General features: G+C 33.8%; 2 protein-coding genes across 2 annotated transcripts; both read right to left on the reverse strand.

Annotated features, from left to right (window-relative positions):
• Positions 1 to 853: 853 nt before the first annotated feature.
• Positions 854 to 2,934, reverse strand: LOC140048912 (ALX homeobox protein 1-like). Its single transcript, XM_072093713.1, has 3 exons — positions 2,552 to 2,934; positions 2,078 to 2,123; positions 854 to 1,770 (listed from the first exon to the last, which is right to left on the reverse strand). The coding sequence occupies exons 1-3, from the start codon at positions 2,932 to 2,934 to the stop codon at positions 1,210 to 1,212; spliced, it is 990 nt and encodes a 329-aa protein (XP_071949814.1). The 3' UTR covers positions 854 to 1,209.
• Positions 2,935 to 7,067: 4,133 nt separating this feature from the next.
• On the reverse strand, positions 7,068 to 24,676 carry LOC140049553 (importin subunit alpha-3-like). The gene is made up of 11 exons (XM_072094453.1): positions 24,495 to 24,676; positions 21,324 to 21,449; positions 20,458 to 20,633; positions 17,827 to 17,999; positions 17,106 to 17,320; positions 14,491 to 14,622; positions 13,349 to 13,477; positions 12,385 to 12,489; positions 10,968 to 11,202; positions 10,398 to 10,489; positions 7,068 to 9,757 (listed from the first exon to the last, which is right to left on the reverse strand). Exons 1-11 carry the CDS (start codon positions 24,573 to 24,575, stop codon positions 9,659 to 9,661), a joined length of 1,563 nt encoding a protein of 520 aa, XP_071950554.1. The 5' UTR covers positions 24,576 to 24,676; the 3' UTR covers positions 7,068 to 9,658.
• Between the last annotated feature and the right edge of the window lie 153 nt (positions 24,677 to 24,829).

The raw sequence follows: 24,829 nt of genomic DNA on the forward strand, positions 1-24,829 counted from the left end.
TTGTATTTCTATTGGTAAGCCTTATCTAAAAGTCAACTCAAAAGAAATTCACAAACAAAACTTATACATTTTCATATGGATTCTTTATGTCACAGTTTTAGATCAATTACTATGGACATCTAGAGCTAAGTGAATAATTGAACGATACTCTGTAACTGTACAAGCTCTGAACAAGCAATTAATTATTGTTAATTGCCATCTTAATGAAATATCATTAAAAATTTAACTGCGTACATTAAGTATGATGAACGATCGATTGACGAGAATACCATTAACACCAATATCACATTAACGACACTTGTCGTTTATTAAGAGTGTTTGAGTTCTATGTTTGCTCTTCCAAAAGCTTTCTTATTCAAAGATTTTAATTGAAGTATGCTACAGCATATTCAATGACCGTGTAATAATCGGCCTATTAAAATATTATTCTATTTATTATCCTACGTTTACATTTATAAAATCCTACGTTTGCAAGATATACCAACACATATAACGATAGGATTCAGTGTGATTACGGTAGGATTGCAGACTTTTTTATTTCACCAATGATAATATCCATAAATTATTATTTTCTTTAGAAAACACGAACCCATAGAGTTTAAGTTTTAATCAAGTTATTACTTACGGAAAAAAAAAACGGAACAAATTATGTTTTCTCTTTAAAAAAAATCAAAATATATAAATTCAACCAAAACCACATTATCTGGCAGCTACTTTGATTATTTTTTCCTTTAAATTACATTTTTTTTTCTCATAGACTTTAAACATCCATCACTTTTTTTCGATGGAATAAACTTCTACAAACAGTTCAATATTTAGTACAAATTTTAATAAAATTATCATAATTCTTCATATAAATCATTTCTATGGTGTTTTTTCACCAATTTAATACTACAGTTTTATAGGAATAGAAGAATAGCTAAACCGCCAGGTGATATGACAGTTTAGTTTAAACGGTAATGATGGAACCGATATTGGGCCAGAAAACTACAGCTTAAATGATAAGCATACTCTGCAAATAATATAACATTCTTCTTTACTATTATTCCTAAGTCTATTTAAGTGCCTACGGTGAGTTTGGAATCAATGACAGACTTATTTCAGACTAAATGGAAAAGAGTCTACATAATAGGAGAGAATTTGGATCCTAAATTATTTTAAAATTAATTTTGGTAAAGGTGAATAACTTTGAAAAGTCTTAAACGGTAACTATCGAACTACTGTTGTTCTAAAAGCATGTGACTTTTCAGAATGTTCTCTTGCTCGTAGTCTCAGAGATGCAATGCTGAAGTGTCTATGTTCTGATGATTCGCTAAATGCCGAATGTTCAGGAAAAGAAACACCAGAGGAATGCGATCCAGATACTGCACTACCGGGACCATGAAAAGCACTTAACTCGGGAACAAATCCTGAACTAGGGTCAGAAAACATTTTTTGAGAATTATTGGTTGGAGTTCTGTTTTGAATTAGACCTAAAGGCGCTTTCAAATGATCTGCAAAATAGTGCGAATACGGTGATTGAATTAGGCCATGCGTCTGTGCTAAAATATGAAATGGATAAGGTACCGATACTAAAGGTAAATGAGCTGATAGCCTCTCATGGGCAGTTGCAAAACAATTTAGAAGTTCCTTTTCAGCTTGTTCAATAATGGCTGATCGTCTGTTTTCTCGTGACACAAGAGAAATTGTTTGGCGGGAATGAATAGGCGGAACGACACCAGATTGCTTCTCCCGTTTTCTCCATTTTGCTCGCCTGTTTTGGAACCAAACCTACAGGAAATGAACAGAGTCAAACAATATGTTAACGGATATTTTTTTAATGAATATGATGAGGTGCATCGACAAGTGGATGGATGATTTATTGATGGATAAATGATTATTGTATCATATTTTGTAGTTATTTATGTAACGTTCTTCGCTATAAATATATGTAGTTTGCAACGGAAGAATGGTTGATGAATGGATTACAATTGGTTGGATGAACGGAAATCCATATTGATAGACAGGGACTAGAACATAAAATGATTGAAGGGAGTGACTTAACGGATACACTGCAGAAAGCATTCCCAAAGCTTACCTGAACTCTAGCCTCAGTCAGATCAATTTTTAGAGCTAGCTCTTCTCTGAAATTAAGATAAAATCTTTGAAAAAATGTATCAATTTATGGATATTTGGATCATTTTTAAAATAATAATATTTCAGCCTTGTTTAAAGAAGGTAATCCTTCCAGTCTATCTAAGAGGTTAACTGATATTCAGGGCCGGCCTTCTTTAATGAACAATTATATATTTAACAACTCTCATAAATTATACAACATTAAATTAAATAATATTAGTGTCTTTGTAGTATCATGTAGCAAAAAATATCTCAATAAAAAAGTTTTTGTATATCGTTATCGATACATTCAAGACCTAAACGAGACGTGTTCTGTAAATGGGAAAAATGACGCCTTATAGGAGTGTCCACTGAATAGATAGGTATAAAATAAAGAGTTCTACTATAGGCCTAATGGAATGCAAATTAACATTGATGATGTGCAGTTCTATCTTACCTTGTAAAGACATCCGGATAGTGTGTTTTACCAAAAGCATTTTCCAGTTCCTCCAGCTGATGACTTGTGAAAGTAGTTCTGTATCTTCTCTGCTTCCGCCTGTCCTCCGCTCTACCATGCGAATGAAATCTGTCTACCACATCATCGACGTCAATGGTATCACTGTCATTATCTTGAGGACTTTCAAAACTCTCTAAAGAATCTGTCAAATCTTCATGATGTTTCAAACGCTGATGAGACTCGTTTGAAGAAAAGTCTGAATCAAAAGATTCTCGAAGTCTATTCCGTGAATCTTTTAGGCCTAAAGCCTGGGTAGATTCAGTCTGTTGTGAGTCTTTCGAATTTTGACAAGAACTATCCAGATGCTGGAACCCAGCCTCCATTTTGCCACTCGCTTGAGATGTGTTCGTTTTTAAAAATATCTCTGAAGTAGTCTGGTTGTACGTTTTTCCTTTTTCTAATCTTGCTGCTTGTCGTACTTAATGTACGATTCACTTATACTTAAATCAACGTCTTAATACGATCTAGAATAATAAAAAGATTAATGTGAACAAGCGCATACAGCCGGTTGCTTTACTCTAGAAAAGAATATCCTCCTTTTAAAGTTTGGCTACACCGTGAATAATATCCTAATCAAGATAATTAACACCATTATTAATTAATTAGGTAATTAGCTAATGGAATAATGTATAACCAAGGTTGATCAATATTGTTGCCGTTACCATAAACCAATTATTGGTTTTAGAAGTAGTAGTATATCCGGTGCCCAACGAAAAATCAACAATGATGAATTCAGTGAATTAAACGCTACGATGCACACATTTTATTCTTAACATAGCCAGTAGTTCCGATATAGACTAATTATAAGAAAAAAAACCACAAAGTCATTATGACCATGCCAAAGCCTGAGGATAATCGATATAATTTACTGTTTACTAAAAGTATAGTATTGGAAAAACAAATAAGGTAGAGGAAAACATTAAATTATAATACTTCTATTTAAACTCCTAGAACACATTGATGAAAAGTTTGGTTTTAACATTGAAATAAGAAATAATTGTACAGGCTAAAAATCGATGACATTTTAAAGAAATATGAATTTTATACACGAGTATATCAACCATAGTTATGCAGTGTATGTTAATATTAATGTGATGATGTGTATGTTACAAGCATGCACCTGTAATAATACAAGTAATAGTAATAATGACGATTGTAGGTCTATGCGGGTGTAGTGGATGATTGTGTTGTGAGTTGTTTGTGGTTGCTCAAAAAAGAGAAGAGAAAGAGGTTAATGATGTTGAGAATCATTCGCTAATGTATAATGGTTACTGGGAAGATATAAGAATAAAGGACGAAGATGAGGATAGGCCTAAAATGATGGCAAAGATGAATCGATGTAGATGACTACCATGATAACGACACTGACGTCTGTTGATAATGGTCTAAAATTAAACAATAATGAGATAATGAGAGAAGTGATGATGGAAATTGGTAATTGTGTTTGGGATGGTGATGATGATGATGACAATATAAGAACTAGATTTAATTCGTCACTATGACGAATTATAGGTTATATGCATTGATTTAAATAAAGATAATAGATTTTTAAAAGATATATTGATTGATTGATTTTCTCAGAATCTTTAATTATTTATAATATATGATAGGACCTTGCTAACGCGAACACCATAGCCGGTATCACAATCCGATCAAAGATCCATATGCGTATAATGTCATAAACCACATTTGTTGTTACGTAATAATAAAGACATAAGTTAATTTTTATCTAGATTTCATTATAAATCATGTGTATAATCTATACACTAAGAAATAAATTTGAACAAACAATACGGATAATAAAAAAAAATCTTATTTCGTTTCCCGAGGTGAGACTCGATCTCGGTACCTTGAATGCCATAGACACGAGCACAGACCACCGAGCCGTACACAACTGACTAAAAGTTGTAGAAAAATTCCTCGGTGTATTTACTATGCAGTAACCACTTTGATGCAAATAGATTATTACATACCGAAATGAATTATAATTTTTTACTATGATGACATCTTTAAAATGTATACAAATGATGCACTGTCAAACTACATACTTTTAACTTTAATATATGAATTTTTGAAGGAAGAAAGTTAATGTTAAGTTTGTTATTTTGGCCTAAGAAAATGTCATAATTTGTTTGATTGTCGAAATTATTTTTTTTTAATTTAATATGCAATTAATGATGACTTAATCAACTTTTGTTCTCTTTATTTGATAATAAATCATACATATGATACATACACTTCAAGAAAATGAAATAAAAAATAGGTGTTCCCCTGCATTCTGACGATATATATTAATTTTTAAATTTAGCATATTTTCACCATTTTGTTAACTTATACGTGCGTAGCCAGTCACTTTTGACGTGCTCGTATAACGCAATTTCGTGTTGAAACCTGAATCAAATATGATGATATTATTAAAGAAAGATTGTAAAACAGAAATCGGGCAAAAAGAGTGCGCACTAACGTTTAACGCGCAGTGCGCGTGCAAAAATCTGCGCACTCATGGCAATTTTTTAAACGCTTAAAATTGCCTGAAACGTACTCTAATTTCATCGAAAATAAATTTTGACAATTTTGAACATTTTAAGCGCGCGTACGCAAGCGTTATATGCGCTACGCACGTAATTTTATTGCCATATGATGAAATATGACCTGAAATTTATGAGTACCAAATTTTGTTTAATTGTGATTCATGCTTGTGAAGATATGATTACAAACGTGATTTCGTAAAATCGCGCGTAGACCGCGTAATTTTTGATTATGCATCGTGAAAATATAACCACATCGATTCCTGGCCATGAGGAATATACTCTGAAAACTTGACTTAGCTAGATTAAACTGATGCCAAGATAATGCACGGACAAAATAGTGCTAAGGAAAGAATAAATAAATAAATAAATAAATAAATAAATAAATAAAGATTTTGACAGAATCAAGAGGTTATATGCATATCATGCATATAACCTAATAAAGTGAGGAGTACGACGATGATGATGACGACAACGACAACGATGATACCGTAATGATAATGATGATGATGATGACAACGATAACACGATGACGATGGGGATGTTATGACAAAGTTGTCCCTGTGCTGTTGATGATGATCTGATTAAGATATGATGATGTTGATGATCTATATAGATGTAATAATAACAGAGTAGTTTCAGACAAGGACAAAGATGAATACTGAAGGAATAGTTAGAAAGAAATAGGTTATATTAGATGGTGCAGTGAATTATATTATAATAAATTACGACAATTCATCATGACAAGTTAAAAAACTTACCGCTAGCTCTAACTACTCCAAAAAAGATATTTCCGAAAAAAGTACAATGATGATAGGCTGTGAGAAATAGTTCACCGATCCGACTAACGTTTTTCTTGTTCCACCTCGGAAGCTTAATTGCAAATTAGTAATTTGTCTGGCCATTCACACTAGCTTTTAGTTAGATGTGGGTAACGTATATGTACAGTACTTAATTCATCGTATAAACAGACAATAGAAATGTGTAAGGTGTTTAAGTTTGTTTAAGTCTTTGATCTAGCGCGACCCAATCACGAGAGCTTTACCCTGGTCACGTACTATCACCGTCGAACTAATCAACTTGTCAAGGGTTCAATTAAACTTGCCTTTGTATCGATTGCAGACCATGGAAGCTAATTGCGACTAATTAATTAATGACAAAATGTACATTTAGGTTATACATGTTAAAAAATGACTAGGTCCTCAATTAAGAGAACTAACATCTGGAAGAACCAAACATTAAAACACACCTGAGTGTATCCTCGCCATTTGATTAGTTAATTTCGTACTGGGTGTAGTTCAGTAGACTGCCATTAGTGCTATTACATGGTAAAAAGTTATATTGAATAGTTCTATTTTTAAACTAATTTTAATAGGAGGCTGTGGTAACTGTTATTACGTTTGAAAACTAAGTCAAAATCAAGACTGATTAGGCCTAGAGATGGAAGGAAGCGTACTTTGGAACAGTGGGTGTGTTACAATATTACACAAACCATACATATAGTTCACTATAATCTGCACACACAGTATAGTAACAGTGATGATGTTAGTACCGCTTACCTTTACCAGTCCGCAAACACTGGAAACGTCATCGTCATCATTTCGCTAACTCGTAAAACAAATACTACTGTAATAAATGTTTTGTATTCGTTCAATGGGAAGAACATTTTCATTTGTTGAAAGACTGTAAATTATTCAAAGTCATGAAAATATTCTCTACATTCACCTCATAAACAAACCCATTTAACCAGTAAGCAACCGACTCTACAGCTCACTATATCGGTAGGTTGGACGGTCGGTAAACACTATAAACACTAACTCAAATTTGAGCACGCAACTGCAGCCATGTATATGACCTTGTTTATAGTTCAGATTGGTAGTTCTAACAAAACTAAAAATGAAAGAAAATTTTCTTTTCAACAAAAAAACTTTTTCTGTGGGTTAAACATTTATTAGCATTTCTACATGAGGCATGGACAAAATTAATGTTTTTCATGTACCAACTTAAAGAAATTAAAGAAAAATGATAAATTTAGCAAGTACAGTAGTAATCAATAATGATTTGGAATAACGTAGTAGCAGTAACGTCTCTACTGTATTACATTTACAGCATAGGTTTTATATTTGCATTGCAAAAAGAATTTTACAACATTTTAAATTATAAATGGTCTGAGAAGTAAGAGATTACTGTACAGTATTTTAAAATACTACAGACACTTTACAAGCAATGAAATAAGCTATAACTTGGGAAATAATCTTCTATAAAACCCCAATCATGCTTTCTCTAAGCCTAATGTTAAGAAAGCTGTAAAATGTGCTAAATGTGAAGAAAACAAACAACTCTTTTAAAAAAAAGTTTCATACAACTTAATAAATGATTGAATCACTTCATGTTAATGATTAGCTAAGACAAATGCTAGGCAGTGAAGGTGCATTTTATTCTTATTATGTTTCATTAGAATCATAATAGTAGGTTACTGTATTACATTAAACTCAATAAGTCTTAATATATCTCAATCAACTTCAGACTACTGTATTAAAATAACTTTTAGTTGTCCATTTATGTAACAAAAACCAGGAGATAACAATATAAAAACCATTGAGAGGAATAACAGAAAAATTGCACACCAAATACTTGAGACCGCCATGTAAAATATTCATTAAAAATATTAGGACTGTAAAAACATATTCTAAAATAAAAATATTCAGTAAAAAATATTAATATACGGACTCCCACTACAGAATAAGGCATTTATCTTTCTAATCTACAGAACAAAATTAATTATTTTCTTTTATAGTAAATATGTGACCATATTTGGTGGTCATAGTAGCCTATTATTGTAGATTTTGCATTTATTTCATATTGTAACTTATCACAGAAGACGATGTTATGACTTAGGTAGAAAATATACGGAGTTCATTTGACAAATACTTATTTTTTAGGTAACATCGAATTGACAAAATATAAGTCCTATCAAAAACCACCCTTACAATAATCACCCTTCCCAAACTAAACATGCCGCATTGTGTAGGCCATAACTATTTTCCCAGCTATCCAAGTACGTTTTTTATTTTCCAATTGTAGCACCCAAGTCTATGAATTTATTAAATTATGTAAATATCTTGAGTACTAAGTTTATAAGAACATTGGTGGAACCATTGCTGGAGAAGCCAGACTATATATATAATAATTTCTCAGGATATAAATATATAAGAAAGTCATCCAAAATGATACAGTATATAACTTTTAAAGAATATTTTGTTTTTTTATAATCATTTTTAAGCAAATCTTTTAGGCAAATGGTACATTTCTAAAGCACTGCATGTTGTATTTTAATTTTGTCTTTAATTTTTATTATTTGAACGATTATTAGTACTGGATAGTGTTAGAAACGCAGCCATAAATAAAATGTAGTTAACACTCTCTCTAAAAATTGGAAACTTTCCCAAAACCAGATTTTTTAAAGTTATATGTAAAATGCATTTGGAGGACTAGACATTTTGAAAAATACTCTATCGCAGGTAAATTGCTTACCATCCTAAAATTATTCAACACAAAATGGGCAATAAAAATAAGTGTACATAGATTTGCTTGGTGATTATTGTACACACTGTTACACCTTGTTGGGGTTACAAAGGGTTACTCATCAAACAAAATGGCTTTCAAAGCCAAAATGTGTGTATTTGAATGTCATGTATAAAGATTATAGATGAAAGTTAATATACTACTGTACATACTATGTATAGAAGAATGGTGTTTAATATGTTCTATCCTTTATTATACCTAATCTAAAGATGAGCATGTATTTTATTATTCGATAATCATCAGGATTTATTTATTTTTTTCAAATAATAATGCATTGCTTTTTGTAGATTTTATTAATTTCCACCAATGTATTTTAATTATTTTTATTTTATTCTACTATAAAAAAATATGTACATGTGCCCATAGAGTTGACTTGATTGTAGCATACAGAAACTTGGTTAAGACAAGCGATGAAGCCTGCGATTATTAAGCCATAGCTTTTGTATGAATTAGCTACTATCATCATCACCTTTACTGGAGCTGATAAACTTGCATCCGATCTCACGTATAACTATCACACATCTATACACGCACTCATTGCACCAACCACACGGGACGGCGCAGAGCACGTTTTGATCCTCTGACGACGTATCTTATCACGCCACACTCGCAGACACCTTTGAATTTTAAATCGCTCACAAGCACACAGTCACATTCTCATTACCACAGATGGTTCTTGATGGTAGCCTGACATCATGTGACAACAGTAACGTTGCACAATGTCGGCATCATCTCACATGATCATCAACACAGGACTACTCTTCTCACACACATTTGCTCCAGTTGAGCACATTTTTAAATGGATACTAGAGAATAACCAGTAGTCTTTAAAAACGAGATGAACTCCTCACGACAAGTGCCAAGTGGAGATTTCTAGTGACAACCGTAAATCTTGTTTTCTTTTCTTGTTGTTGTTCGTCCTTCTCCTCGTCATCTAAAATTTGAAACCTTCCTGCGGTATTGCGGCGCTAGCTTCAAATTGAAATCCTTGAGGTTCCGTCTCTGGAGCCAGAGCAGGATCTTCGTCAGTGAGCTAAAAAATATATAGTAATCACAATCTATCTATTATTTCTAAGTTTCACAAGGTATAGGTTACCATCATATATTTTGTCAAGTAATCGAAGCAGCTCTGCAAACTATATCTATGAAATTAATACAGATTCATGGCTTAGGGTTTTTTTTTGCCATCCACGAAAGTGCACAATTTAGCTCAGTAGGCTGCAAGGCACAGATTATTCTCCCAAGTTTAAATAGCCAAATAATGCGAGAGCCACATATAACTTTATTTCTTTTTATGTGTTGTTATATTTGGAAAGGGCTGTGCCAGAAATCCCAGAGTAAATTTACCATACTCATGTAATCTTTTAGTTTTATTGAATTTAAACTCTAGAAGTATGAAATTAAGTTTAATAAACATAGTCTATCATAAATTGTTAGATGTAATGTTTTTATTGATTTTATATTGTAAAGAGTTTTAGAGTATAGATGTTTATATTTTAAAAAGGGTCCCTGTATATCAGCTGGTATGTGGGTTCAGCTGGAACGATTACCCTCTCTTAAATAAAGTTAAAATAAATAAACAAACATAACATTAACATATTAAGATTACATGACTGGTTTAAACACATAATTTATCTGTACAGTATACCATGTTAGAAATAGGTCACACTTACATTGTCCGAAAAATATGTATCTACAATTTCATATGCAATCTTGTAAATTTCACCATTCTCATGGTGTTGCAGGGCTTCAATGTTATCCAAACCTAAAAAATGAAATATACATAACAAATAAAAATGCCAAGATACTAATGATACCAAGAAATTACAATAATGAGAGTGTTAGATGGTCAAGAGTCAAGATATTACTATCACTGCTAATGGTATGATCCCTTTCTACTCTCCCAATACAGAACAACAAAAAGCAAATGATATAGGCCTAAATCATTATTGAAATGAGTAAAAAAAAAAAATATCATACGAATATATATTTACAATTAAATTAAGATTGACACATATTATCGCTATTGTTATTGCACAAAAATATTAACTACTTGTCCAAGAAATAAGTAAAAAATAAAAAAAACTACAAAACAACTACAATTTGCATTCGGAGTAGCAAGAACCCTGATTGTATATTTATATATCTATTATCTATATATTTATACTAAGTATTCTTATATCTTTTGAATTGGAAAAATAAAAGTTTATTTTTTAATAACCGAAAAATCTTAAAAAGGTTACCTTTGCATTCTTCAATGACATGTGCAACTTGACTACTTTGGTCGCCAGATGCTTTCAAAATGTTATTAATGGCATCGATGACGACTTGCACAACCTGCGTATCTTTCACTGTTAACAGATTACATAACGGTATCACAACACCATTGTCAATACAATAACGAATCTGTTCTCGAGTACCACTGATTGTTAGGTTACTAATTGCCCAAGCACCTTCCTTCTGCGTTTGAAATTCACCCTGGACAACAAAAACGAGAATAACATTTAGCAATAATCAACGATTGCTGGTGATAACTAGAATAAGCAAAATATGATGAATAGTTGATAAAGATTTGAACAAAAAGGCAAAATGTTTAAAATTTAAAATTTTGTATTTCTCTCTGGCTGTTTTATTTTATCATTTTTATTTGCATAAAATGAGTAAAATTAAAAACTAAATAAAATACAAAGCACCAAAGGGTGACAGGAAATACAATTAGTATAACAAGACTGAAAAGATAGGCTTTTACTATTATTACTTTTTTTGTCATTCAATGCATAGTAAACGTCTCTTAATTCGTGATTGCGTTTTAGTTATTTAATTTTATTCCTTTTGATTCAGTATCCCACAGTATTGTCATTTTTCCACTAACTTTCCCCTAAATACTCGATGAAAAAAACCCCTCTTTCAGGGAATACTGCTAGTGCGTAAAGGTAACGGGATGATTCGGCCCTGAAACGATTCGGCCCGGGACGATTCGGCACACTTGCATTTATCGGCTTTGATATGCATTTATAAGCATAATATAAGCTTTTTTCCCCAAACTTTATTTTCAGAGAGACTATGGGGTAGTACTACTAGGGATAAAGATGCAATAAAGCAAACATTTTGAAAACATTGTCGAAAATAATCATTTTTTAGTCACGCGAACGATGTAAACAAGTTACGCCCTCTGTTGGCCGCTTGGCGAATGCACGAAATAAACAAGGTTTTCGAAGTAATAAATTGAATATAAAATTACGTTTTTTTAGTAATTTATTATATATATTATATCTACTTTGTCAATATCAATAAAATACGGATTGTTAAACACCTTTAAAAACTTGATAAATAAAAAAAAAAAAAAATGAATATGAATTTGGTCTAAAATGAGACGTTTCGGCCCACAAAGTGGGATGTTTCGGCCCAAAGGTAGGCCGAATCGTTCCACCAAAAGTAGGCCGAATAGTCCCGGGCCGAATCATCCCTGAATCGTGCGTAAACACTTTCATGTGAAATGAATGAGGGAAATATTTGTTTTAGAACTACAATCAACCTCTATTAAGGAGACACATAACATAAGTGAATGTGTTGCCAATTATTATTATGGAAATGTAAAACCATTTTTTTATTTGGTGGTGTATTTGAGCTGGTATGAGCTATCAATGAAAGTGGACTTACAAACTCTAGAAGTGAAATAACACGAGGGATGAGGTTGGCATCAATAACTTGCTGTACTTGTTGTTGGTTTCCTGCTGTAATATTTGATAAAAACCACACAGCCTCCTAAAAGACAAAGTCAACAATTTAAAAATTAACAATGTACAACTGAGAATATTAAAGAATGGGTTAGAGATGGCATTCAATGAGGCTTACAAGTTACATATTTACTGTATGCCATCCTTGGTAAAATGACAAAAATATCATTGTCAAATTGAAGAAAAAAAAGACAGCATATTCTGCAACAATTACACAATGTATTTTTTATAGGTTTATGCAGATAATTAAGAGCTCATGCTTGAATTAGGAATTATATATTTTTTTCTCTCAAAACCTCTAAATCTAAGTATGACATGGCAATGAATGACTTTGGTTTTAGAGGTTACTAAGAACAACGGATTACAATAAAGCAGTATAAAGCTATAACTGTATAACACTTTTTTTCTTATTTTTTTTCCATTACTGTGTCAACATTTGTCAACTACACTTGTGAATACAGATGTATCACAAACGTCACTAATACCCATTTTACACTGCCTGCCAGTAAAAATGCGGAGTTGATCCGGAATTGTATAACCCGAGTCGTACCCGGGACGCAAAAATGCGGAAATGTAGGCCAGTGTAAAAAGTTACCCGGGTCGCTGAATCACCTGGGTAAGTGATGCGCAATGTATTCAGCGTCAAGTCAACCCGGGACGAACCCGTGTTTGTGGTGTAAAACACTCAGTTTGTTTACTATCCTCGCTCACAATAGTATTTAATTTACATAAAATCCGTGTCATTCCTGTGTTATGAATCGGGTGTGAAAAGGAAATTTATCCGGACACGACACAGGTTTGTTATAAGCTCGGTGGTGTAAAAGGGTTAAAATAAAAGAAGATTTAAAGTGCAGGAACTGTTTATCAAAAGAGAAGATAGGAGTTACCTTATTTATCTTGTCTCTTGTGTGGTTGAGTAATCCAGGGAAATGGCCGAGTGCATTGCAGTTTAGGACTACTTGTGTCTGTTCATCTGTTCCTGTCACTATATTCCCTATTGCTCTTAATGCTGCAGTCTAATAAAAAAAACAACGTTATTTTAAAACCAGTGTATTTCATTGGATTAATAACCTTCAGTTAAACATACACTTAACTATAAAACAAATACTTAGTACAACTTGACTGAGGACCAAATTTAACAACGTATTAGGGATGTACATGTGAATTCAGAACCATCGCGAGATTAAGGATATCGCCCCTCGTGTTCACCGTAAATTGCTGTGACGTCACAGGTGCATCGTAAAATTTACATCATTAGTTTTCTGGCTAAGTCTGGCAAATTGCGAAAATTTCTAGTAAACACATTTTGTAAATAAATCGTAAAAAATATAAATGTTGATGTTTTTTATTGCTTCTTTTGCTTATCTGGACTCATTAAGTAGATTTTGCGATGTACCTGTGACGTCACAGCAATTTACGGCAACGGCTGTACGGCGATCGCAATATCCTTAATCTCGCGATTGTTATGAAATCATATGTACATCCCTAATACATTGTAAAAATACTATCCTCGGTCAAGTTGTCCTTTAATGTTAGAAAGTCGTCAAGTGAATATGCCAAATAAAATTTACTATTACCAGATGAACATTAAATTTTGTTAGCACATGACTAGCACTGTAGCAGGTTTCAGTATGTTAAAACTGGCAGGCTGTTGTTGTATTAGGTCATGGTTCATATGATCTACTGATTTTTACTAACTATTTCGTCTCAGTCTCCAGATCACAGTAGACAATAAGTTGAACAATAAACATTATATCCTAACCTTTATTATCAAGAAAATACTAAAATATAAAATCAGACTCAGACAAAAAAGTGCCTTTGATATGGAATCAACTTCCACTTCACACTGTCAGTCCACTAGGCTAGCCTATCCTTAGGGTTAATGCAATGAAAGTCATTTTAAACTCTCTTGTTCAATTAGACCCTTGGCTAAAACAGCAGTTTAAGAGCGCTTTATAACAACAAATGCTCATTATTACTATTATCATTAGGGAGTTTTACATAAAGCATCATTAATTTGTTTGCATACCTGTACTTTAACTTCTGTGTGACTTAGTAAAGGAACAAGCAATGGTACAACATTTGAATCAATCACCATTTGAATCTGGTCATTACCTCCATCTGTTAGATATGACAATGCCCACACTGTGTCTACTAAAATCTACAAATAACAAATAGTTTATTAAATATCATCTACTGTATGTTACACACACATAAAATAAGCCAATAATGTACAGTAAATGAAATAAATCAATCTTTATTTCTATCATAATCATAAAAAATAACAAATACAATATTAAGGACATACAAAAGGCAAAGCCTGAAAAACGAAGGCAGGTTTCAGAGAGAAACAAAATGCTACAGTTAGTTTTTTTTGTACATTTACACAGTGTGGACCAAAATCTAAACCTTCCTATAAACACCAATGAGAAAGAGAGTTCTTGTCTTTTCTAGTTAAATTGACAAATGTACAGAAACAGGCCTCGAATTTGGGGATTTTAGGGGCAAGGCCATTTGGCCTCCGGTTTTCATTGATTTGAGGGGCACCAAGGCCAAATGGGAGGGCACCAAGGCCATTTGTTTTAAATCGAAGGGGCACCAAGGCCAAAATTAAAAAATATTTTAATAAATAGGCCAAAATTTAAAAATAGCTTGTTTCCGGTTGAGCGCCCAGGTGGAATTTTTTTCAAAAAAAAAAATTCTACCCGCAAACATTTTTGGGGGTATTTCCCCTATTCATCAGATTGCGTAGTAGTAGTAGGAGAGGACTGTCTACATCTTTTTGTATTTCATTACCGGTATATATAAATATTACGTGTATTTACGATCCATATAAATAATAATTATTAAGGTACGATGTTTAGCGTTCACAGTTGTTTCGTTTAGTTTCAAACAATGCGATCAAAAAAAGGCATGTGAAGCCAGGCCCAACGGGTAAAGACCCTAACAACAGCAAGCACTTAGCAGCACTAAAGGCGCAGCGGACGGAGAACACAGGTTACAAAAACAATTTGTTTGTAGGCCACTACAACTATTCATACACAGAGTGTTAACCACGGTAAAAATCAAGCCAATGACATTATGTTGTAGAATATAAATTATTGTTATTTTCCGAGTTTCAATTTCTGAAGCTTTTTTGTTAGTATAATCCATATTCATAAGAATTCAAAACACGGACGGACGGATGCCGACCCCTCTCTCTCTGTTTAGCCTTCTGCACGTGTATTGTGGACTATACCATTTCCTTGAGTTCGGTAAAAACGCGTTTGTTAATTTAGTGTACGACGTCGTTAAACAAGATTTTTCGATGATCTGTCGGCTGGATTATTGAGGTGGGTGCGATAAAATATAAATATAATATACTTCCAACGATCTTCGGGTTGAGGTACCGGTTTAACTTTAGTACTAAAAGTTGACACCCCTAATTTTACACGTATAATGGAATGGACTACACCATGCAGGAACGCACATGGTATTTTCATATCAGAGGGTGCGTGTACGTCAAAAGGAATTGTTTTTCCAACGACCGATCCTTCGTACTCACACGTACGACGACGTCGTGTGAAATTTCTTATCAGAGGGTGCGTGTGCGTCAAATGGAATTGTTTTCCCAATGTATTGAATCGCGTGTGTTTGTTGATCGGATCGGCGGCGGGAGAGGATAGGCTGGCTAGGACAAGGAGTCGAGTGCGTGTAATTTTTTTTTCAACGAAGGCGGCTAGCTCGATTATTGAGGCGGGGGTGGTGTGACTTTAATACTTTCAGTGACCTCCGATCGAGGAACGTTTTTAGCTTTATTATTAAAAGTGTACACCCCTGTATTTTAATGTACTATCTATACCATTATTTACCACGCACGGCGGCCGGGACGATATTGTTTTGGTTATATAAATATGTTCGATGTTTTCTCTAAATGCGTTTAGGGAAATCCCCTTGCAACGAAGACAGGCGATAGTTTTGCGCCTCGTCCGATATTCTTGACATTATTTTCTATCTACTTTAGTGGTTTTTATTGTGGTAAAACTCGGGAAGGGCACTCACGGCCAACACAAAAAAAGGGCAGGCCAGTAGTGGCCGTGGGTGCTATTAATTTTCGAGGGCATTGAGGCCAACTGGGAGGGCACCGACGGCACTGGCCGCGGTGGCCGCGGTAAAATTCGAGGCCTGCAGAAAATACTGACTTGATCTTGTTGAATCCGGATTTGTAAATTTGTCATTAGTTATACATAAATTTTGCAGTAAACCACATTATTAAGTTCTGAAAGAACTGTTAAGTTTCTCAATATAGCTGAATCGTCCTCAGGATTTTTATTATCACTCGTGAGGACGATCAAAGTATATTGATCGAAACATTGAGAAACTCAACAGTTCCTTTCAGAACTAAATATATGTGGTGTACCACAAACTTGAAAACCATTCAAAATTCAAGACTGTGAGGACGATCAAAGTATATTGATCGAAACATTGAGAAACTCAACAGTTCCTTTCAGAACTAAATATATGTGGTGTACCACAAACTTGAAAAACATTCAAAATTCAAAACTGATTTTACTATTCGGACTATTAAGGACTTTGGTTTGAATAAGAAAACTGAACTTTCTAACCATAAAAAATAAGCACCAAATACAACAAAAGAACACTTACATTTACATCTCTGTGTTGGATTAATGCATATAGGGCTGGCAATATCTCTCTAATTGTATCGATACTTGGTGGAGGGTTTTTATTACGGCACAAGTTAACTATCACCCACGTAACATTGCGTAAGAATGACAGAGGAATATTTGGGTTGATAAACTTTAGTAACGGCTCCACGACTCCAAGACTGATTACATAATCTCTGCATGATGGTCCATCACCTATATAAACAAAACAAAATAAAATCATTAGTTAACAATAAAATAAGCCTGACAGAGCAGGAAGAAAACAAGAGGTCTTGGTTTAGTGATTTATTCATTTATGCCACCTGTATCAAAAGCTTACTAATCTATACAAGTACCCTCTATGTCTACAAATACTTAGGTAAACAGTTTTTATTTAGTGTACCTACTCATAAACAATTAGCATGATCATTCTCCACATCCTACTAAAAAAAAACTAAAAGCTGGTGTAGATCTCCAAAATAATGTTCACTCACGATTGGTTCCCTCTATAACAACGCAAGAACTTAAGCCGCAATGCAAGCAAATTGACCAATCAAAAGTGCTCGATTATTCAAACTGTCGCTTGTTATTGGTCATTTGCAACTTACGTCCTTGCGTTGCGTCCTAGTGGGAACTAAACAAAGAAAACACATTGTATCAACACTCTACTTTCATGCTCTGGTTAAGCAAGCCAAGAAATTGATCAGTTTTATTCAACTCACCAATAATGTTGCCAAGAGCCCAGACTGCCTGTTCACATACATTCTGATGAGATGATTCTAATAGTTGTAAAAATAATGGCACAGCTCCTGCATGTACAACGGCTTGCGTCTGTGTTGATGTGCCTGATGCTATGTTGGTCAGAGCCCAAGCTGCTTCAAACTGCAGAGACGGACTGCAAGAAAATAATACTAAAGTGAAGCCAAAATAACATTAAATAATCCCCGCTACACTGTGTTCCTGACAAAGACATTGTTTACAGTACTGTAGTTAGTTGAATATATTTTTTATCATTCCAACGTACCTCCAACAAGGATCAGAAATATCTAAATGCTATTTAGGGTATTGCCAGTGTAGTAAGCATAGTCAATATGGTACACAATACCACTTTAAATTGCTAAGCAAATAATGGAATACAATGTTTCCTACACCAAACTCAAACTGATCAGCAGTTACTGATTGATTATCAACATTTTAAAATGAAAATGTTCCCTGTACCCATGCTGAAATGATAAATCTTTTATCACCAGTCAGTTTTATGCCTTTCAACAAAATTAAGTACAGTACCGGACAGAATTATTGCAGATTTTGAACGCATTCAACGCATTGTTAAAGTGTTGACAACGCGTTGAAACTGCGTTGTCCGTTGGCGTTGAAAGTGTTGAGTTCGTTGAACTGTTTATTCAACCAACACAATGTGTTGCGTTGAGTTTGCGTTGAAATAACGAACAATCGAATTCGTATGGTATTTACAAATTGCCAGTGTGTATTAGTAGTAGTAGTAATAGTATAAAATACAGTATTACAAATATTTAAGAAAACAAACATAATGTGTATTTTTCCGCGGAAACATAGCTTAATATATTACACTAGGCTAGGCCTACTACTAACGAGTAGGCCCCGTGTGTATATGAGCCGCGTCTGCCATCGCAGTTAAAAGTAGTGGTCATGTCCTCAATTACTGTGTGCCTATATTAACTGGAGTATTAAATACCAAAGTTAAGGCGGCGGTGAATCTTGGAGGCTAGGTCACATCGTAATTAATTATTTCCAAACTAAAAACTTCGCAGTACTGTACTACATTTTTCTCGATTATTTATAAAAACAACGTAGCCTACACCCGCCGCCATGGAAGGCAACAATACACCACCAACATAACGATCCAGCATGGTCGTCGTCTTTTTCACGCATGCTTTTCGTGACGTGAGGGACGAACTGATCGAAAGGTGAAGAGTTCATTCATTATGAAATAACGCGTAATTAAAAGGGAAAAAATCGTTTAGTTTTATTATTATCCATAAATATATCATTATCATATATTATATTATAAATTAATTATTGTGATGCCTAACGTAACCCATGCAGAGAAAAGCGTTAAATATAATAACCAAGAAATAGGAATGACCAATTTGATGACAATGGGCAATGTTAGGCGTTTTCTTTAAAATCAAAACCTGTGCCATACCATATTATTCACGCCAAGGTGTAACCCACAAATATTTGAATAACCAAACAATTCAGAATAAAGAACCACTTTATTCTGATGCAAGACAATATATTATTACAGGCGAGGTTTAGGCGTTTTCTCTTTAACATACTAATACTATTGTTTCTTAATATAATTATATTGGCCTCCTCCTGAAACTGTATGAATGGGATGGGAGTTGCGAGAATATGCGAGCGAACAGCCAACATTTTAATCAGTTTACAGTGTGATGCTTTTCAAAACGCGCAACGTTTTCAACGCGTTCAACGCTATGGGATTCAATTGTTTAACGTCGTCAATGAACGGTCAACGGGTTCAACACATTCAACACGCTCTATTGTTAACGTATTCAAAACGCTTGTTGTACTTAAAAATGTAATGTTGTTCGATTTATAAAGATTTAAATTGGTTCATGGGTGTCGGACACGTCAAATTTTTTAGTTCTTTCAAATTACATTACAACAAACAATGGGACAATTATAAAATAAAAACCAAAATAGAGAAACAATATTTTAACTTTATCTCTTGAATCTCGAACAGCTAAAAAATGTAGGCCTAAATAAAATTAATTACTTCGTCGTCATTAACGATCGTTAAATACGTCATAACACACGTGGTGTTTTTCTTGAGGAAACCAGGGTGGCGGCCTCGTGTGTTGATGTCAGTAATTTCCACGTTGTTTGATTTTACGACGTGAGATCGTGTTTTCCCCCGGAAGGCCTACAGTACAGTGTTAACTTGGCATCGACCTTATTATTCGATGTTTTCCTTCACTAAACACTGGGAAATATCACTGTGTGTTTTATTTGGTAACTGTCCGTTCAATACTTAAAAATATATCTAAGCTTCATATATATTTTATTTATATTAAAATATCTGGTAGTGACTGCCGATAGGTATTTTGCCTGTTGTTGTTACTGATCGTTCAGGCGTGCAATCGGCCAGTCTAGCGCTGCAGCAGCTAGCGTTGAAATAACTAATTGTTTACTTGACATGCTGATAATGACTTTCGTTGAATAAACAACTAAACGTTGAAAGCCGTTCAACGCAACGCAAACACAACGCAACGACAACGTGTTGAATGCGTTGGGATTTTTGCAATAATTCTGTCCTGTACTGTAGGCCTATGTTAAGCAAACTGACTTACTTATCATTTCGAGTGAGACACTGTACTAGGATAGGTAGGATTCCAGATGCAATAAGTTCATCAATAGGTGGGTTACGATCACTTGATAATAGTTTCCTAGCAGCTTGGATTGCAGTTAATTGTACTTCAGGTTTCGGACTTTTAGCATCGTTTACAATACTCTCTAAATTGGTATTCTGAAATGATTACAATACAAGTATAGTATTATATCATTTTCCAGCAAAAACAATAAAAAATGCTGCTTCCAAACTAATATTTAAAACGAACAATATATCAAAACAAGACATATAGTACTGCTGTACAAGACTTTGTATACTGAGGCAAAGTAAAGTAATTAAATTCAGTATGCAAACAATGTACAGTATGTATAGTTAAAATTGTTTACACAAACTTGAAATACAATTACAGTTATTCATTATCATTAATAGCCTTATTCAATCTTAACAAAAGTAAATAAAAATAGAGACAATGATTGTGGTCAATGCAAATGTAAAGCTTTTTCAAATGTACTCTAACCACAACAAAGGCTTCATGTGCATAATCAGTACAGACACTGTTAACAATCTTAACATGAGGGTTCATGCACAGTGTAATTTTCAAGGTTAATTTGCAGGCTAGAAAATGAATATGAATTAAATGCAAGGTATTCAATTTTGGTATAAAGATTTATTACCATTAGGTTCAAAGCTTGGTTTCCACTAGAGAAAAAATTCTGCCGCAACGCAACATAAGAAATCACCAAATCTATGAATTTCATATCACCCTCACCCTCTTGTATTACTTTTCGATTACGTCTACGTCTCCTACAGTAGTGGGAGCCAAGCTTTACTAAACACAGTATGTTTAAAGAAAATATGAATAATTACAACAGGTTTGTCATCCTCTTCCTCTCCTGGTTCTAGCTCTGGAACATTCCTTCGTTTTAAAATAGCTTCTACTCTTTTGTTTTTTCTAAGCTCAACAGTAACTTCATTTCGCCTTCTTCTCATCTCCTATAGAAATAATAACATGAATTGTTTACAGCATTTCCCTTATTTTCAGTTGTATATAAAATGTATATCTTTTTCTCAACTATATTGCAACATTTTATTTGTGGAAAATTGATCCACCCATTAGAATCCGGGGGGGGGGGGGGGAGGGGGATTACGACTTCAGTCTCTCCAACCCCCAAAATTGATTAAAAAATTGTTGTTTTGTTTTTATTTTTCAATAGACTAGTATGTATTTATGTGATAAGATAATAACTTCTGGAACGATAATAACTTCTGGAACGATAATAACTTCTGGAACAAAATGACATCATTTTATACGTTTTACCTGGTTTTGTAGCAAGAAGGTGCTAAAGTAGCGAATCAGAACCATGTGACAGTCGGATTGAGCTTTATTGACGCATCGCGCACAAAGCCCTTTGCCGCGATAAAGATGTCAATACAGTCGCGCTTGGGCGATGCGGCCCTACAACAAAGGTGCCGCTTTGATGGATCGTTGCATGCCGCGCTCTTGATATTCTCTTGTCATTTTGTATTTTCTTTTAATTAAGTAACTAACTATAATAAATGAAGAGTGCCGGCAGTAACTAATTTTGTTGGAAAAAATCCCTGTACTATAGTACAGGGATTTTTTGGAAAAAATGCCAAAAACTGGGAATAAATGTAGAGTGCCAGCAGTAACTAACCGGAATAAATGTAGAGTGCCGGCAACTACTAACTGTGAATAAATGTAGAGTGCCTACAGTAAATAACTGGGAATAAATGTAGAGTGCCTACAGTAAATAACTGGGAATAAATGTATAGTGCCGGCAGTAATTAAATGAGAATAAATGTAGAGTGCCGGCAGTAACTAACTGTGAATAAATGTAGAGGGGTATTGCTAAACCCCGCAAACCTCCAAAAAAACATAGCAAACCCCATCGAACCAACATAAAAGTGATTGAATCATGAAGTGTACAACCCACTGTGGGTAACTATCCATGTAAAAAAAATATTAAACTTCTACTATTAACTACTTATTTTTTAGATAAAAAATGATTGCTAATTTTTAACCAAAAAATGATGTTTTATCCCGAAAAAAGTAGTTAACAGTAGAAATTTAATAATTTATAATATACCCAGTGGGTCGTACACTACATTATTCAATCACTTTTATGTTGGTTCGGTGGGGTTTGCTATGGTTTTTTGGAGGTTTGCGGCGTTTAGCAATCATTTTTGACCAAAAAATGATGTTTTACCTCAAAAATAAGTTAACAGTAGAAATTTAATTTTTTTTTTTACATTGATATACCCAGTGGGTTGTACACTACATGATTCAATCACTTTTATGTTAGTTCGGTGGGGTTTGCTATGTTTTTTTTGGAGGTTTGCGGTGTTTAGCAATACCAAATGTAGAGTGCCTGCAGTAACTAACTGGGAATAAATTTAGAGTGCCGGCAGTAACTAACTGGAAACAACTTTAATAATATACTAATAATAACTAATGTGCATGCAATGAGATGATAAATATAGCATAATTTTATTATTTATTTTCTAATTATTTAATTTCGCATTCATCAAGAGATCGGTCGACAAAACACTTCACGTACTCATGTACTGTTTAGATTTTTGGCTATTTGCCAGTACTGTATTTGCGTCAAGCCACTATGTATGGGGTGTGCCCGATCGGCCATAAACACCACCCTAACAAGATTCGTTTGGCTTTGTATTGTATTGATCGATGTTTAATTTGTTTGCGAGACAAAGGGGTGAACTGAAAGGCTATTGTTTTGTTATGTTAGATAATAGCACAGATTTGGCTTTTTTAAGGTTAAGGACAAGGTATTTTGTCTAGGCCTAGGCTAGGTCTTAGATCTAATAATTTGTGCCGGTCGGGAGCCTGTTTGTGCCGGACGGGGCCGACCGGCGCGGTGAGAACCCTGTAAGAGTAATTAACTGCTTCAGCAATAATTGTCGTGAAAGTGAAAATAATCCTATTTTGTAAACTCTTTGAATAAAATTGTTTACTATATAAATTGCATACTTTTTGTAAATACAGTATAAACATTCACAACAAAAAACATTGTAGATTTGAAAACCAAAAGGAACATCAAACATTGGGACTGTATAATCTGTGTGATAGTTTGTTTTGGATTTAGTTTCTTTTTGGCAACGTACCAACAATACAGTGGTTAACATTTTAACATGTTGGCAGCGAACTTATGTTTAGGAAGTACAACTGTGATGACTAAACCTAAAACAGAAGGAAATTTACCCCTTCCAACACAAGTTAGTCATGAAGAATTCCCATCAACTAATTCTGACTAGTCATCTCAATGAATCATAAGCAAGTTAAAAACAAAACTTTCAAATTACTAGACAGATTGATATCTTGAATTTGCAGTACAGTGTGCCAAATTTTATTTCTACGTATAGATGACATACATTAATTGATCAATTATATAAAAACTTCTTATAGTTTATTTAATAGATTAACAAAAAGTACAGTAGAATCAAATAATTAATAAATGTAAAATGTAAAAATCTCAGAAAGATAAAATAAAACAGGACAGCAACAGATGAATATTGGCCTATGCTACAGGACAGTACCTTTTACTTTTAGGTCAAATAGGCCTAGCTAGGCCAGGCCTAGTCATCATAGACAGAGATTATAAGTTAATACTATTACTATTAGTGTTTAGTTAGGCTAGCCATACACTGCACTACAAAACATTTAACTCTTCTTCAATGAAATAAATGATTGACTTCCTTGTTTTTAATTTTCAGGTTCCTAGGCCTAATTCAACAAAATATTAAATAAACATCACATCATGTCTATATATTTATATATATAGTAAATGAAACACATTTAAGTTAAAACAGAGTGGTTGGCATAGAAAACAACTTTCTCATAGCTAAGCAATTTCTTACGGAACTTCCAAACCAAAAAACAGAAATAAGCCTGGCGAAAGTGCTCCGATCGGGCACGCTGTACGCCACAACAACGCGGTCTGCGTTGTTAATGAACCACCCAGTGCCAGGCTTTTAAAATGAACATAAAAAGCAAACCTCTTGATCTTTTCCTTTGTTTTTAAAATGTTTTAACCTGCTGACAGAAAGTCCCTCTTCATTGTTCATATCAAAAGACATCTTTGACGTTAGAATTACCAAAGACGATCTCACAAAATCCAAGTAAAGTTCAACTAAACTTCGTAAAGGAACTACGAAATAGCAGGCTATGAAATCTTCCAAAATGCCGGCCAGTAAATGACGTCATATGAAATGAGGCCAGGCGCTTTATAAACAATGATTCTATTGGACAATCTACTAATAAATTTCCCAAATTCAAGACAATTCGCGTAAGTGTAGCATCTATAAACAAAAAGGAAATTTATTTAATGAAA

The sequence above is a fragment of the Antedon mediterranea genome, chromosome 5 (genome assembly GCF_964355755.1).
Source record: "Antedon mediterranea chromosome 5, ecAntMedi1.1, whole genome shotgun sequence".
Classification (NCBI taxonomy): Eukaryota; Metazoa; Echinodermata; class Crinoidea; order Comatulida; family Antedonidae; genus Antedon; species Antedon mediterranea.